At 41.2% G+C, this 12301-nt stretch overlaps 1 protein-coding gene across 1 annotated transcript in view; it reads left to right on the top strand.

The window, feature by feature from the left end:
* SPOCK1 (SPARC (osteonectin), cwcv and kazal like domains proteoglycan 1) overlaps nucleotides 1-12301 on the top strand; it is a 579344-nt gene that overhangs the window by 540781 nt on the left and 26262 nt on the right. The window contains exon 7 of the mRNA XM_055554552.1: nucleotides 3656-3772. Within this exon, the coding sequence (XP_055410527.1) occupies nucleotides 3656-3772 (117 nt within the window). The remainder of the gene's footprint in view (nucleotides 1-3655; nucleotides 3773-12301) is intronic.

The raw sequence follows: 12301 nt of genomic DNA, 5'->3' as shown, positions 1-12301 counted from the left end.
GCCTGAGAACCTTGCTTCTCTCACCAGGAGAGACTACCAGACAGCCCTCTAGAAATCATAAGGATTGGCCCACCTCTGGGCAGAGTGTGATTTGAATGTGGTTTTATGGTTTTCTCCACACAGAAGTGTCTTTTCCCAAGGAAGGAACCGAGTGTACGGGAGGCACCCGTCAGGGCCCCTATTTCTGGAGCATTAATCCTCCTCTCCTGCCTTTTTCGGGGGCTATAAGAGGCACCTTAAAAGGCAAGCACTTTTCTCCCATAGGAGATGGGCTGCACTGTGGCTAGAATACCGAATCTGAGCAAATAGTTCTCTGTGTGCCATCGTCTCTGAATATTTTTTCCTCTGGGACATATCTGGCCCCAGGCAGACTGTGCCTGATTTGCTCCTTATAAGAACTGTTCGGTTGAGGACACTATGCATGAATAGGGCCCAGTAATTGAATGCCTCCTATCTCCATTCGGCTTCTGATCTCTCTCTACGCAGGCCAGTGCCATCCTGCTTGAGGACTTCTCCCCAAGCGACAGGTTTGCTCCTTCAAGACTCCAGTCCCTGACTTGATCAGCCACCCAAAGCCTGCATACTTTGAGAAGCTGGTGGGAAATTCAGTCTTCTCAAGATATAGATTACCTGCACATCTGTCAGGGTTTAGTTATACATGACTAATTCATCCTGCAGCATGAGATGGGGATTCATTTCCTTTGCAAGTTGACTTGGCAATTTTCTCTGCTCAAAGAACATTTAGAACAGACAGTGTGCATGGCAATCAGGAAGAAATAGATGCTATTAATTTTCCATTTGCAAACTTGAGATTGACTATAGAGCCTATATCCCATTCTCCTTGGAAAAACAGACCACAGCCTCTCCTGTTTTGAGCTGTGCAAAGTCCGAAAATTTAGAAAAGAGAGCCTTCTATTCCCCAGAGGCTCTGAACTGGGGCTGTTGTTGTGGAGGCTTCTCCCAAGGGTTGGCACTGGTACCTGGCAGAGACGAGCATCACCACTGTTGGCACAAGCTCCTCCTCCTCCTCCTCCTTTCTGTGCATGTGGTTCAACATGGGATGCTGGTCCCCAGCTTGAGTGAGCATGTGATCTCCTTCCTCAGCTCATTGCTAAGGAATGAAGGGAAACGCTGGAGGCACAGACTTACATGTCAGGATATCACGATGGACCTGCGAAAGCTGGAAATCCCAAAGGTGGCTAGCTTCATCCAGTGCTCGTTATACAATGTTCTGCCACACTGGAAATACTGTGTATCTGTGTTGTCCCAGATGGAGTCATTCACTAGCCACATATGACTACTGAGCAACTTGGAAATGGGATGGGTGCACATGAAGAACTAAATTTTAACTTTTATTTCCTTTTCATCAATTTAAAGGAAAATAGTCACATGTGGCTCACGGTAATTCTACTGGATAGCAGAGGTATCTGTGTGCGCCAAAACCAGTTTAGCACAGAGGTATGCCGAAGCCAGTTGTGTGTCCAAAGCCAATTGTGTTTAGCTGTATTTGTCTTTGGGGCTTCCCAGGTGGTGCTAGTGGTAAAGAACCTGGCTGCCAGTACAGGAGACATAAACACACAGGTTCAATCCCTGGGTCGGGAAGATCCCCTGGAGAAGGGCATGGCAACCCACTCCAGTATTCTTGCCTGGGAACCCATAGACAGAGGAGCCTGGCAGTCTACAGTCCATAGTTTTGCAGAGTTGAACATGACTGAAGCAACTTAGCTAGTGTATTTGTCTTGCTAGTTTTCTGAATGCTGTGGCAGTTGCTCTACACTTACCTATATATCATCAGTTTTAAAATAAAAATAATAGTAGAGGTAATAAAAATCATAGCTGGCACATGCTGAGTAATTACTGTATACCAGGTGTTTTCCTCAGCATGCTACATGCCTTGTCTATTTCATAGTCACATAATAATGATACCTTGAGTTTACAGATATGATGAAACGGAGGCGCTGAGGGGTTAAGTGGCTGGTTTGAGTCACCCAGCAAGTCAGTGGTCGAGCTGGGGTTCACACCAGGCAGCGGCATCCCAGAGCTCAAATACTCTGCTGCCTCTCCAGACAGTCCTCAGTGCCGTTTCCTGGCTGGTGTTTTCAGATACAATCATGTTCTGGTTGTTGGAAGCCAGGTGTTGTCTTGAGGTCATTAGCGACCTGGGTATAAGCAATGGTCACACGTTCCATGCTTTACAGAGTTCAGCTGTGGCTCCTGACTGGAAGGAAGGCAGCAGCTAGACATGAGCACACTCAGGTTGCATAGACTTCACCTGGGTCTGCTCACCACCTCACCTCCAGTGGAGGGCAAGAGAGTCCTTTCCTCCCTGAGGTTTAGGAAGTTGGGCTGTGTTCTCCATCAAGTACCAAACCCCAGGCTCAGGAAAGAGGGGCTCTCCTAAATGCAAGGTAAACAGGAGGAGAGGCTCTGCCTAGTATTGTTGTCTTCTGGAGAGGATTCACCCCTTGGCAGGGCAGATGGGGGCTGATGGGCACAGCCAAGTGAAGGCTGGATGGGCGTCTGAGTGAGACCCATGGGTCCTTTATCACTGCCCGTGTGTCTTCCGGTGGAGAGCCTGGGTGTTCGCTGGGGTCCCTCTGCATTGACAGATTCTAGCCTTCATCTGCATCTTGCCAGCACCGTGAGACATTCAGAATGCAGCTCTGTGTCATAATGGTGATTTGCATGGCTTTTAGAATTTGGGAAAAGTGACAGTGGTGGGCTTCACTTTTTCTTTATTGAGACTTTATCTCCTTGGGTCTCTAATTCCTGTCCCTCTCGATGCAAACTGCTAAATGCAGTGCTGGGTGTTCTGCCTCTTGCTAGAGGCCCACTGCCTGGACCCTTTGTCAGGATTCTCAGGACCTAGAATTAGGGTAAAATCAGGTAGCAAGGGAAAGTCAGCTCCCTTCTGTGTGCCACTGTCCCTCCTTTGGGGATTCCTCTCCTCCAGTCTTAGTTCTTGCTGAGACTGTCAGATAGCCTGCACCTATCCATCCAGCATCTGGAGTTTCTTGTTCTCAGAAGGAGTGTTCATTAAATCTTCTCTGTCATACCCTAAAAGATGAGCTGGTTAGTTAAAGATGGGCTGCAGAAAAGGACTCTTTCAGGGACGAGGCATCCATCTGTCCATAAGCGAAATTCAAATCAGTCTGTCCAAAGGCCGGCAAAATATGCCACACTCAGAAACCCACATGTGAGCTGATGCAAAATTGAGAGTTGCTCATACTGGGGTCTTTTGATATCCCAGGCTGCCTTTCCCTAAGAGCATTAGCTATCCCTAAGTGTTTATCTCTTGGCATGAGTTCAGTGGAAAATGTGATCTTCTCTGGCAAACTGCAACAGTAAGTTTGATCAGGTTAGCAAAAGGACCCATAACAGCTTTTGGAGGCTGGTACGTGATGCTAAGACCACCCCAGCTTGCTTTCAGAGTGCAGAGGCAGTCCACGTTAAGGTTTGCATAGCGCTGCTTGCCTGGGAGTCTCGGCTCTTACTTTGTCACACTCTTTACCTATGAAGGCAACATCTTTGGGGCATTTTCACAGTGGGGTAGGGAGTTACATCCTAGTTGGAGAGAGAGTTCTGTTTGGAGCATTGCTTGTTAAGGGAAGAGAGCCCACAGACTTAATGTTTGTTCCATCTGCTTTTTCTCCAGCCTGCACGGACAAGGAGTTGAGAAACCTTGCTTCCCGACTCAAGGACTGGTTTGGAGCCCTTCATGAGGATGCAAACAGGGTCATCAAGCCCACCAGCTCTGAAACAGCTCAAGGCAGTAAGACACTTTACTCTTGCTAGTTTATTTCATTTTAAACACCACATTTCTTCAGTTACTGATATTGATTGACCACCCTGAGATGCTGTTGTTAAAAGAAACACCAACTTAAATGTACACAGTGACTTGAAACACACTGCAATTTCAGAAATATTAAAATACTGGAGGACAAGGAAATGCCTTAGAATCAAGAAAATACAACCATTTGTTTTTTAAATTATTTATTTTACTTTACAATATTGTATTGGTTTTGCCATACATTGACTTGAATCTGCCATGAGTGTACATGTGTTCCCCATCCTGAACCCCCCTCCCACGTCCCTCCCCATCCCCTCCCTCTGGGTCATCCCAGTGCACCAGCCCTGAGCATCCTGTTTCATGCATCAAACCTGGACTGGCGATTCATTTCACATATGATATTTTACATGTTTCAATGCCATTCTCCCATATCATCCCACCCTCACACTCTCCCACAGAGTCCAAAAGACTGTTCAATACATCTGTGTCTCTTTTGCTATCTCGCATATAGGGTTATCGTTATCATCTTTCTAAATTCCATATATATGCATTAGTATACTGTATTGGTGTTTTTCTTTCTGGCTTACTTCACTGTATAATAGGCTCCAGTTTCATCCACCTCATTAGAACTGATTCAAATGTATTCTTTTTAATGGCTGAGTAATATTCCACTGTGTATATGTACCACAACTTTCTTGTCCATTCATCTGCTGATGGACATCTAGGTTGCTTCCATGTCCTAGCTATTATAAACAGTGCTGCGATGAACATTGGGGTACACGTGTCTCTTTCAATTCTGGTTTCCTCGGTGTGTATGCCCAGCAGTGGGATTGCTGGGTAATAAGGCAGTTCTATTTCCAGTTTTTTAAGGAATCTCCACACTGTTCTCCATAGTGGCTGTATTAGTTTGCATTCCCACCAACAGTGTAAGAGGGTTCCCTTTTCTCCACATCCTCTCCAGCATTTCTGGAGCCATTCTGACTGGTGTGAAATGGTACCTCATTGTGGTTTTGATTTGCATTTCTCTGATAATGAGTGATGTTGAGCATCTTTTCATGTGTTGGTTAGCCATCTGTTTGTCTTCTTTGGAGAAATGTCTGTTTAATTCTTTGGCCCACTTTTTGATTGGGTCTTTTATTTTTCTGGAATTGAACTAAAGGAGTTGCTTGTATATTTTTGAGATTAATTCTTTGTCTGTTGCTTTGTTTGCTATTATTTTCTCCCATTCTCAAGGCTATCTTTTCACCTTGCTTATAGTTTCCTTTGTTGTGCAGAAGCTTTTAATTTTAATTAGGTCCCATTTGTTTATTTTTGCTTTTATTTCCATTACTCTGGGAGGTGGGTCATAGAGGATCCTGCTGTGATTTATGTCAGAGAGTGTTTTGCCTATGTTTTCCTCTAGGAGTTTAATAGTTTCTGGTCTTATATTTAGATCTTTAATCCATTTTGAGTTTATTTTTGTGTATGGTGTTAGAAAGTGTTCTAGTTTCATTCTTTTACAAGTAGTTGACCAGTTTTCCCAGCACCACTTGTTAAAGAGATTGATTGTCTTTTCTCCATTGCATATTCTTGCCTCCTTTGTCAAAGATAAGGTGTCCATAGGTGTTTGGATTTATCTCTGGGCTTTCTATTTTGTTCCATTGATCTATATTTCTGTCTTTGTGCCAGTACCATACTGTCTTGATGACTGTGGCTTTGTAGTAGAGACTGAAGTCAGGTAGGTTGATTCCTCCAGTTCCATTCTTCTTTCTCAGGATTGCTTTGGCTATTTGAGGTTTTTTTGTATTTCCATACAAATTGTGAAATTATTTGTTCTAGTCCTCTGAAAAATACTGTTGGTAGCTTGATCCTATCCCTAGATTGGTTTGGGTAGTATACTCATTTTCACTATATTGATTCTTCCAATCTATGAACATGGTATATTTCTCCATCTATTAGTGTCCTTTTTGATTTCTGTCACCAGTGTTTTATAGTTCTCTATATATAGGTCTTTTGTTTCTTTAGGTAGATATATTCCTAAGTATTTTATTCTTTTCATTGCAATGGTGAATGGAATTGTTTCCTTAATTTCTCTTTCTGTTTTCTCATTATTAGTGTATAGGAATGCAAGGGATTTCTGTGTGTTGATTTTATATCCTGCAACATTACTATATCCATTGATTAGCTCTAGTAATTTTCTGGTGGAGTCTTTAGGGTTTTCTATGTAGAGGATCATGTCATCTGCAAACAGCAAGAGTTTTACTTCTACTTTTCCAATCTGGATTCCTTTTATTTCTTTTTCTGCTCTGATTGCTGTGGCCAAAACTTCCAAAACTATGTTGAATAGTAATGGTGAAAGTGGGCACCTTTGTCTTGTTCCTGACTTAGGGGAAATGCTTTCAATTTTTCACCTTTGAGGATAATGTTTGCTGTGGGTTTGTCATATATAGCTTTTATTATGTTGAGGTATGTTCCTTCTATGCCTGCTTTCTGGAGGGTTTTTATCATAAATGGATGTTGAGTTTTGTCAAAGGCTTTCTATGCACCTATTGAGATAATCATATGGTTTTTATTTTTCAATTTGTTAATGTGGTGTATTACATTTATTGATTTGCAGATATTGAAGAATCCTTGCATCCCTGGGATAAAGCCCACTTGGTCATGGTGTATGATCTTTTTAATATGTTGTTGGATTCTGTTTGCTAGAATTTTGTTAAGGATTTTTGCATCTATGTTTATCAGTGATATTGATCTGTAGTTTTCTTTTTTTTTGTGGCATCTTTGTCAGGTTTTGATATTAGGGTGATGGTGGCCTCATAGAATGAGTTTGGAAATTTACCTTGCTCTGCAATTTTCTGGAAGAGTTTGAGTAGGATAGGTGTTAGTTCTTCTCTAAATTTTTGGTAGAATTCAGCTGTGAAGCCATCTGGTCCTGGGCTTTTGTTTGTTGGAAGATTTCTGATTATGTTTCAATTTCCGTGCTTGTGATGGGTCTGTTAAGATTTTCTGTTTCTTCCTGGTTCAGTTTTAGAAAGTTGTACTTTTCTAAGAATTTGTCCATTTCTTCCAAGTTGTCCATTTTATTTGCATATAGTTGCTGATAATAGTCTCTTATGATCCTTTCTATTTCTGTGTTATCTGTTTTGATCTCTCCATTTTCATTTCTAATTTTGTTGATTTGATTTTCTCCCTTTGTTTCTTGATGAGTCTGGCTAATGGTTTGTCAATTTTATTTATCTTCTCAAAGAACCAGCTTTTTTTGGTTTTGTTGATTTTTGCTATGGTCTCTTTTGTTTCTTTTGCCTTGATTTCTGCCCTAATTTTTAAGACTTCTTTCCTTCTACTAATCCTGGGGCTCACAATTTCTTCCTTTTCAAGTTGCTTTAGGTGTAGAGTTAGGTTATTTATTTGACTTTTCTCTTGTTTCTTGAGGTAAGCCTGTATTGCTATGAACCTTCCCCTTAGTACTGCTTTTACAGTGTCCCATAGGTTTTCGGCTGTTGTGTTTTCATTTTCATTCATTTCTGTACATATATTGATTTCATTTTTGATTTCTTCTGTGATTTGTTGGTTATTCAGCAGTGTGTTGTTCAGCCTCCATATGTTTGGGGTTTTAATAGTTTTTCTCCTGTAATTGACATCTCATCTGACTGCATTGTAGTTAGAAAGGATGCTTGGAATGATTTAAGTTTTTTTGAATTTACCAAGGCTAGATTTATGGCCCAGGATGTGATCTATCCTGGAGAAGATTCCGTGTGCACTTGAGAAAAAGGTGAAATTCATTGTTTTGGGGTGAAACATCCTATAGATATCAATTAGGTCTAACTGGTCCATTGTATCATTTAAAGTTTGTGTTTCCTTGTTAATTTTCTATTTAGTTGATCTATCCATAGGTGTGAGTGGGACATTAAAGTCTCTCACTATTATTGTGTTATTGTTAATTTCCCCTTTCATACTTGTTAGCACTTGTCTTACATATTGTGGTGCTCCTATGTTGAGTGCATATATACTTATGATTGTTATATCTTCTTCTTGGATTGATCTGTTGATCATTATGTAGTGTCCATCTTTGTCTCTTTTTATAGCCTTTGTTTTAAAGTCTATTTTATCTGATATGAGTATTGCTACTCCTGCTTTCTTTTGGTCTCTATTTGTATGGAATATCTTTTTCCAGGCCTTCACTTTCAGTCTGTATGTGTCCCTTGTTTCAAGGTGGACAACATATATAGGGATCTTGTTTAATTTTTTAAAATTGGGTTGCAAAGTTATCTAGTATTTAATGCTGATTTTTAGGAAATACATTTAAGTATATGTTAATATACAAAAATAACAAACTATCATGTATAAAATAGATAGGCAATAATATACAACACAGGGATTTATAGCCATTTTCTTATAATAATCTAGAGTGGAATATAATCTGCAAAAACACTATGCTGTACACATGAAACTAACACAATATTGTAAATCACCTATACTTCAATTAAAAGAAGTTTAAGTCTTCAATTAAAATACCATCCCCCAAAAAAGAAATGCAAAAGACAAAATGGTTGTCTGAGGAGGCCTTACAAATAGCTAAGAAGAGAAGCAAAAAGCAAAGGAGACAAGGAAAGATATACCCATCTGAATGCAGAATTCCAAAGAATAGCAAGGAGAGATAAGAAAGCCTTTCTAGTGACCAGTGCAAAGAAATAGAGGAAAAGAATAGAATGAGAAAGACTAGAGATCTCTTCAAGAAAATTAGAGGTATCAAGGGAATATTTTATGCAAAGATGGGCACAATAAAGGACAGAAATGGCATGGACCTAACAGAAGCAGAAGGTATTAAGAAGAGGTGGCAAGAATACATAGAAGAACTATACAAAAAAGATCTTTATGACCCAGATAACCACGATGGTGTGATCACTCACCTAGAGCCAGACAACCTGGAATGCAAAGTTAAGTGGGCCTTAGGAAGCATCACTATGAACAAAGGTAGTGGAGGTGGTGGAATTCCAGTGGAGCTATTTCAAATCTTAAAAGATGATGCTGTGAAAGTGCTACACTCAATATGCCAGCAAATTTGGAAACTCAGCAGTGGCTGCAGGACTGGAGGTCAGTTTTCATTCCAATCCCAAACAAAGGCAATGCCAAAGAATGCTCAAACTACCACACAATTGCACTCATCTCACACTCTAGCAAAGTAATGTTCAAAATTCTCCAAGCCAGGCTTCAAAAGTATGTGAACCATGAACTTCCAGATGTTCAAGCTGGACTTAGAAAAGGCAGAAGAACCAGAGATCAAATTGCCAACATCCGTCGGATCACTGAAAAAGCAAGAAATTTCCAGAAAAACATCTACTTTTGCTTTATTGACTACGCCAAATCCTTTGACTGTGTGGATCACAACAAACTGTGGAAAATTCTTCAAGAGATGGGAATACCAGACCACCTGACCTGCCTCTTGAGAAATCTGTATGCAGGTCAAGAAGCAACAGTTAGAACTGGACATGGAACAACAGACTGGTTCCAAATTGGGAAGGGAGTATCTCAAGGCTGTATGTTGTCACCCTGCTTATTTAACTTATATGTAGAGTATATCATGCAAAATGCCAGGCTGGATGAAGCACAAGCTGGAATAAAGACTGCCAGAAAAAAAAATCAATAACCTCAGATACACAGATGACACCACCCTTATGGCAGAAAGTGAAGAAGAACTAAAGAGCCTCTTGATGAAAGTGAAAGAGGAGAGTGAAAAAGTTGGGTTAAAACTCAACCTTCAGAAAACTAACATCTTGGCATCCAGCTCCATCACTTCTTGGCAAAAAGATAAGGAAACAATGGAAACAGTGAGAGACTTTATTTTGGGGGGATCTAAAATCACTGCAGATGGTGACTGCAGCCATGAAATTCAAAGATATTTGCTCCTTGGAAGAAAAGCTATGACGAACCTAGACAGCATATTAAAAAGCAGAGACATTACATTGCCTAACAAAGGTCCATCTAGTCAAAGCTATGTTTTTTCCAGTAGTCATGTATGGATGTGAGAGTTGGACTATAAAAAGAAAGCTGAGCCATTAAAAACTGATGCTTTTGAACTTTGGTGTTGGAGATGACTCTTGAGAGTCTCTTGGACTGCAAGGAGATCCAACCAGTCAATCCTAAAGGAAATCAGTCCTGAATATTCATTGGAAGGACTGATGCTGAAGCTGAAACTCCAATATTTTGGCCGCCTGATGCAGAAAACTGACTCTTTGGATAAGACTCTGATGCTGGGAAAGATTGAAGGCAGGAAGAGAAGGGGATGACAGAGGATGAAATGGTTGGATGGCATCACTGACACAATGGACATGAGTTTAAGCAAACTCCGGGATTTGGTGATGGACAGCGAGGCCTGGCGTGCTGCAGTCCATGAGTTGGACACGACTGAGTGACTGAACTGACTGATACTGATACTTCAATTAAGAAATATATAGAACCACACCATTTTCATAGCTTTAAGCTCTCCTGGCATGGCATATTCTTCAATTTTTTTTTCCTTATCACATAGAAAAAACTGTTTCTGTGTGTATGTATACACATGCACACTTTACAGACTGTTTTATGGCCTTCCTTTATCATTCAGCAATACACTATGACTATCTTTCTATACTGTTGAGTAGTATTCTGCTTTGTAGACATGACATAGAATCTCAATATATTGATATAACATAATTCATGTAATTAGACCTTTATTTGGGAGCTTTGAAGTTGCTCCTAATGTTCAGCTATTATAAGCAACATGGTAGCAAACATCTTTGATATCTCGGGCTTTTGGACATTAGTGAGACTGCATTTTGTTTTCCAGAGATAGACTACCTGACAAGCGTTCCCTCCACCTTCACCAAAGTGGCTCAAGACCGTACTCCAAGCCTCTCCATAAGCCAGAGAGCAAACTGGGGGTTAGGCCTGTGTGTCTGCACTTTGGTGGAGCCTCTCACTGCCTCTAACCCGCAGGCCACTAGGGGCGCACTTCTCTACGCTGTGGCCAGTTGGTACAGAAGGGCTGACTCAATAACACAGTTGCGGAGATACATGGAGCTTTGGCACAGCCTTTTCTATGTAGTGATTTTTATTGATTTATCAAAATATAAAAATACATGTTATTTAAAGCAGAGAGTATTTCACCCCATCCCTGATGTCACACTTGTGTTGACAGGATTTCTGAATGTAATGCTCCTGGATTGAGCTAAGTGAGTAAGAAGTGACCCTGGTGACTGCTGGGGCCCAAAGTCTAACCAGCATCTGGTCTTCGGCCCAAATTAGAATATTCTTCATAATTTCAGGGTTATTCTTTGCTGTTCACAGCCACCTAGAGAATGTTGATCTAGAGGACAATTCATGCACCAGGTTGGAATTTTTACCAATTAAGGGAAAGGTCGATTCTGGGAAGCATATGCTATATATCCAAAGAGAGGGTCCTGGTGGTTGTGTGAGTGTGAAGAGGGATGTAAGATTCTTCCCATTCATGTCAAAGGTTCCTTGGAAGTTGTGGACAGTGGGAAGCTTTTCCCAGGGAGCTTCCAGGAGTGGCTGAACCACTGGGCTTTCTGTATAACCTTTCAATGAAGAGCAGATTGATATGAAAGAGCTGCTCCTCATAGCCTCCAATCCCAGGAGACTCCTTCTGCTGACAGCCAGCGAGCCTGTAAAATGCCTGCCCTTGGCCACAAGCAAATTGAGTCCCTGAAGAGGTTTTTAGGTGTGATGTCCTAAAACAGTTGGAGATATAAAGGAATGACACTGAATTCGTCCATGAGGCACAGGAGGGAGAGACGTTGTCAGCACAGGAGTTCTGAAGGGAAAACCATGCAACCCTAGAAGTCCCATGAGTTTGGGGCCAACCAACCAGAAGGGCTAGTCTGTTCCCCCTGCATCCCTGGATAGCAGATGCAGATACCTCTCTTCTAGAGCCTTACAAATAGGTGTGGGTAGGCTTCACTTTAGCCTATTGCCCAACCAGTTTGGCACTTCTTTTTGGTGGTCAGTAAGCAATATTAAAATTTCCCAGAATTCTGGGATGGAGACACGATCCTGGGGTGCCAGCAGTTGCTGTTCCAGACTTATCCCTAAAATGGGGACATTGGCTCTGGCCCAAAAAGCTATGAAGAGGAAGGACCGATGGCAGTCAGGAATCATGTTCATAAATGGGTTTACTAGTCCTTCCTTTCCCACAGCTTTAGACCTTAAAGCAGCAATTGAAATGGAAAGATTGACATGGTAGCTAGTTAGAACAGTGGAAAAAATGACTTAGCAAATTAAGAACAACTCAGATCTCACCAACCAATCAGATGACAACAGAGAAATGAAGGATACCGCATTACATTGGACTGTCATGTTTCCTTCGGCTCTTCTTGACTCACATTCTTGAGAGATCAAGAAATTATTACTAAAAACTGTAAGTCTAAAGAGGGGTGGCTAACATTTTTACAATACAGCTGAAGAAAATGAGAAACATATACAGAGAAGTTCAGTAACTTGCCCTTGCACATCACTGACCTGAATTCAGTGTCA

Source organism: Bubalus kerabau, chromosome 1, assembly GCF_029407905.1.
Source record: "Bubalus kerabau isolate K-KA32 ecotype Philippines breed swamp buffalo chromosome 1, PCC_UOA_SB_1v2, whole genome shotgun sequence".
Lineage (NCBI taxonomy): Eukaryota > Metazoa > Chordata > Mammalia > Artiodactyla > Bovidae > Bubalus > Bubalus kerabau.
Note: the sequence above shows the minus strand (reverse complement) of the source record. Positions and strands in the feature narration are given on the sequence as shown.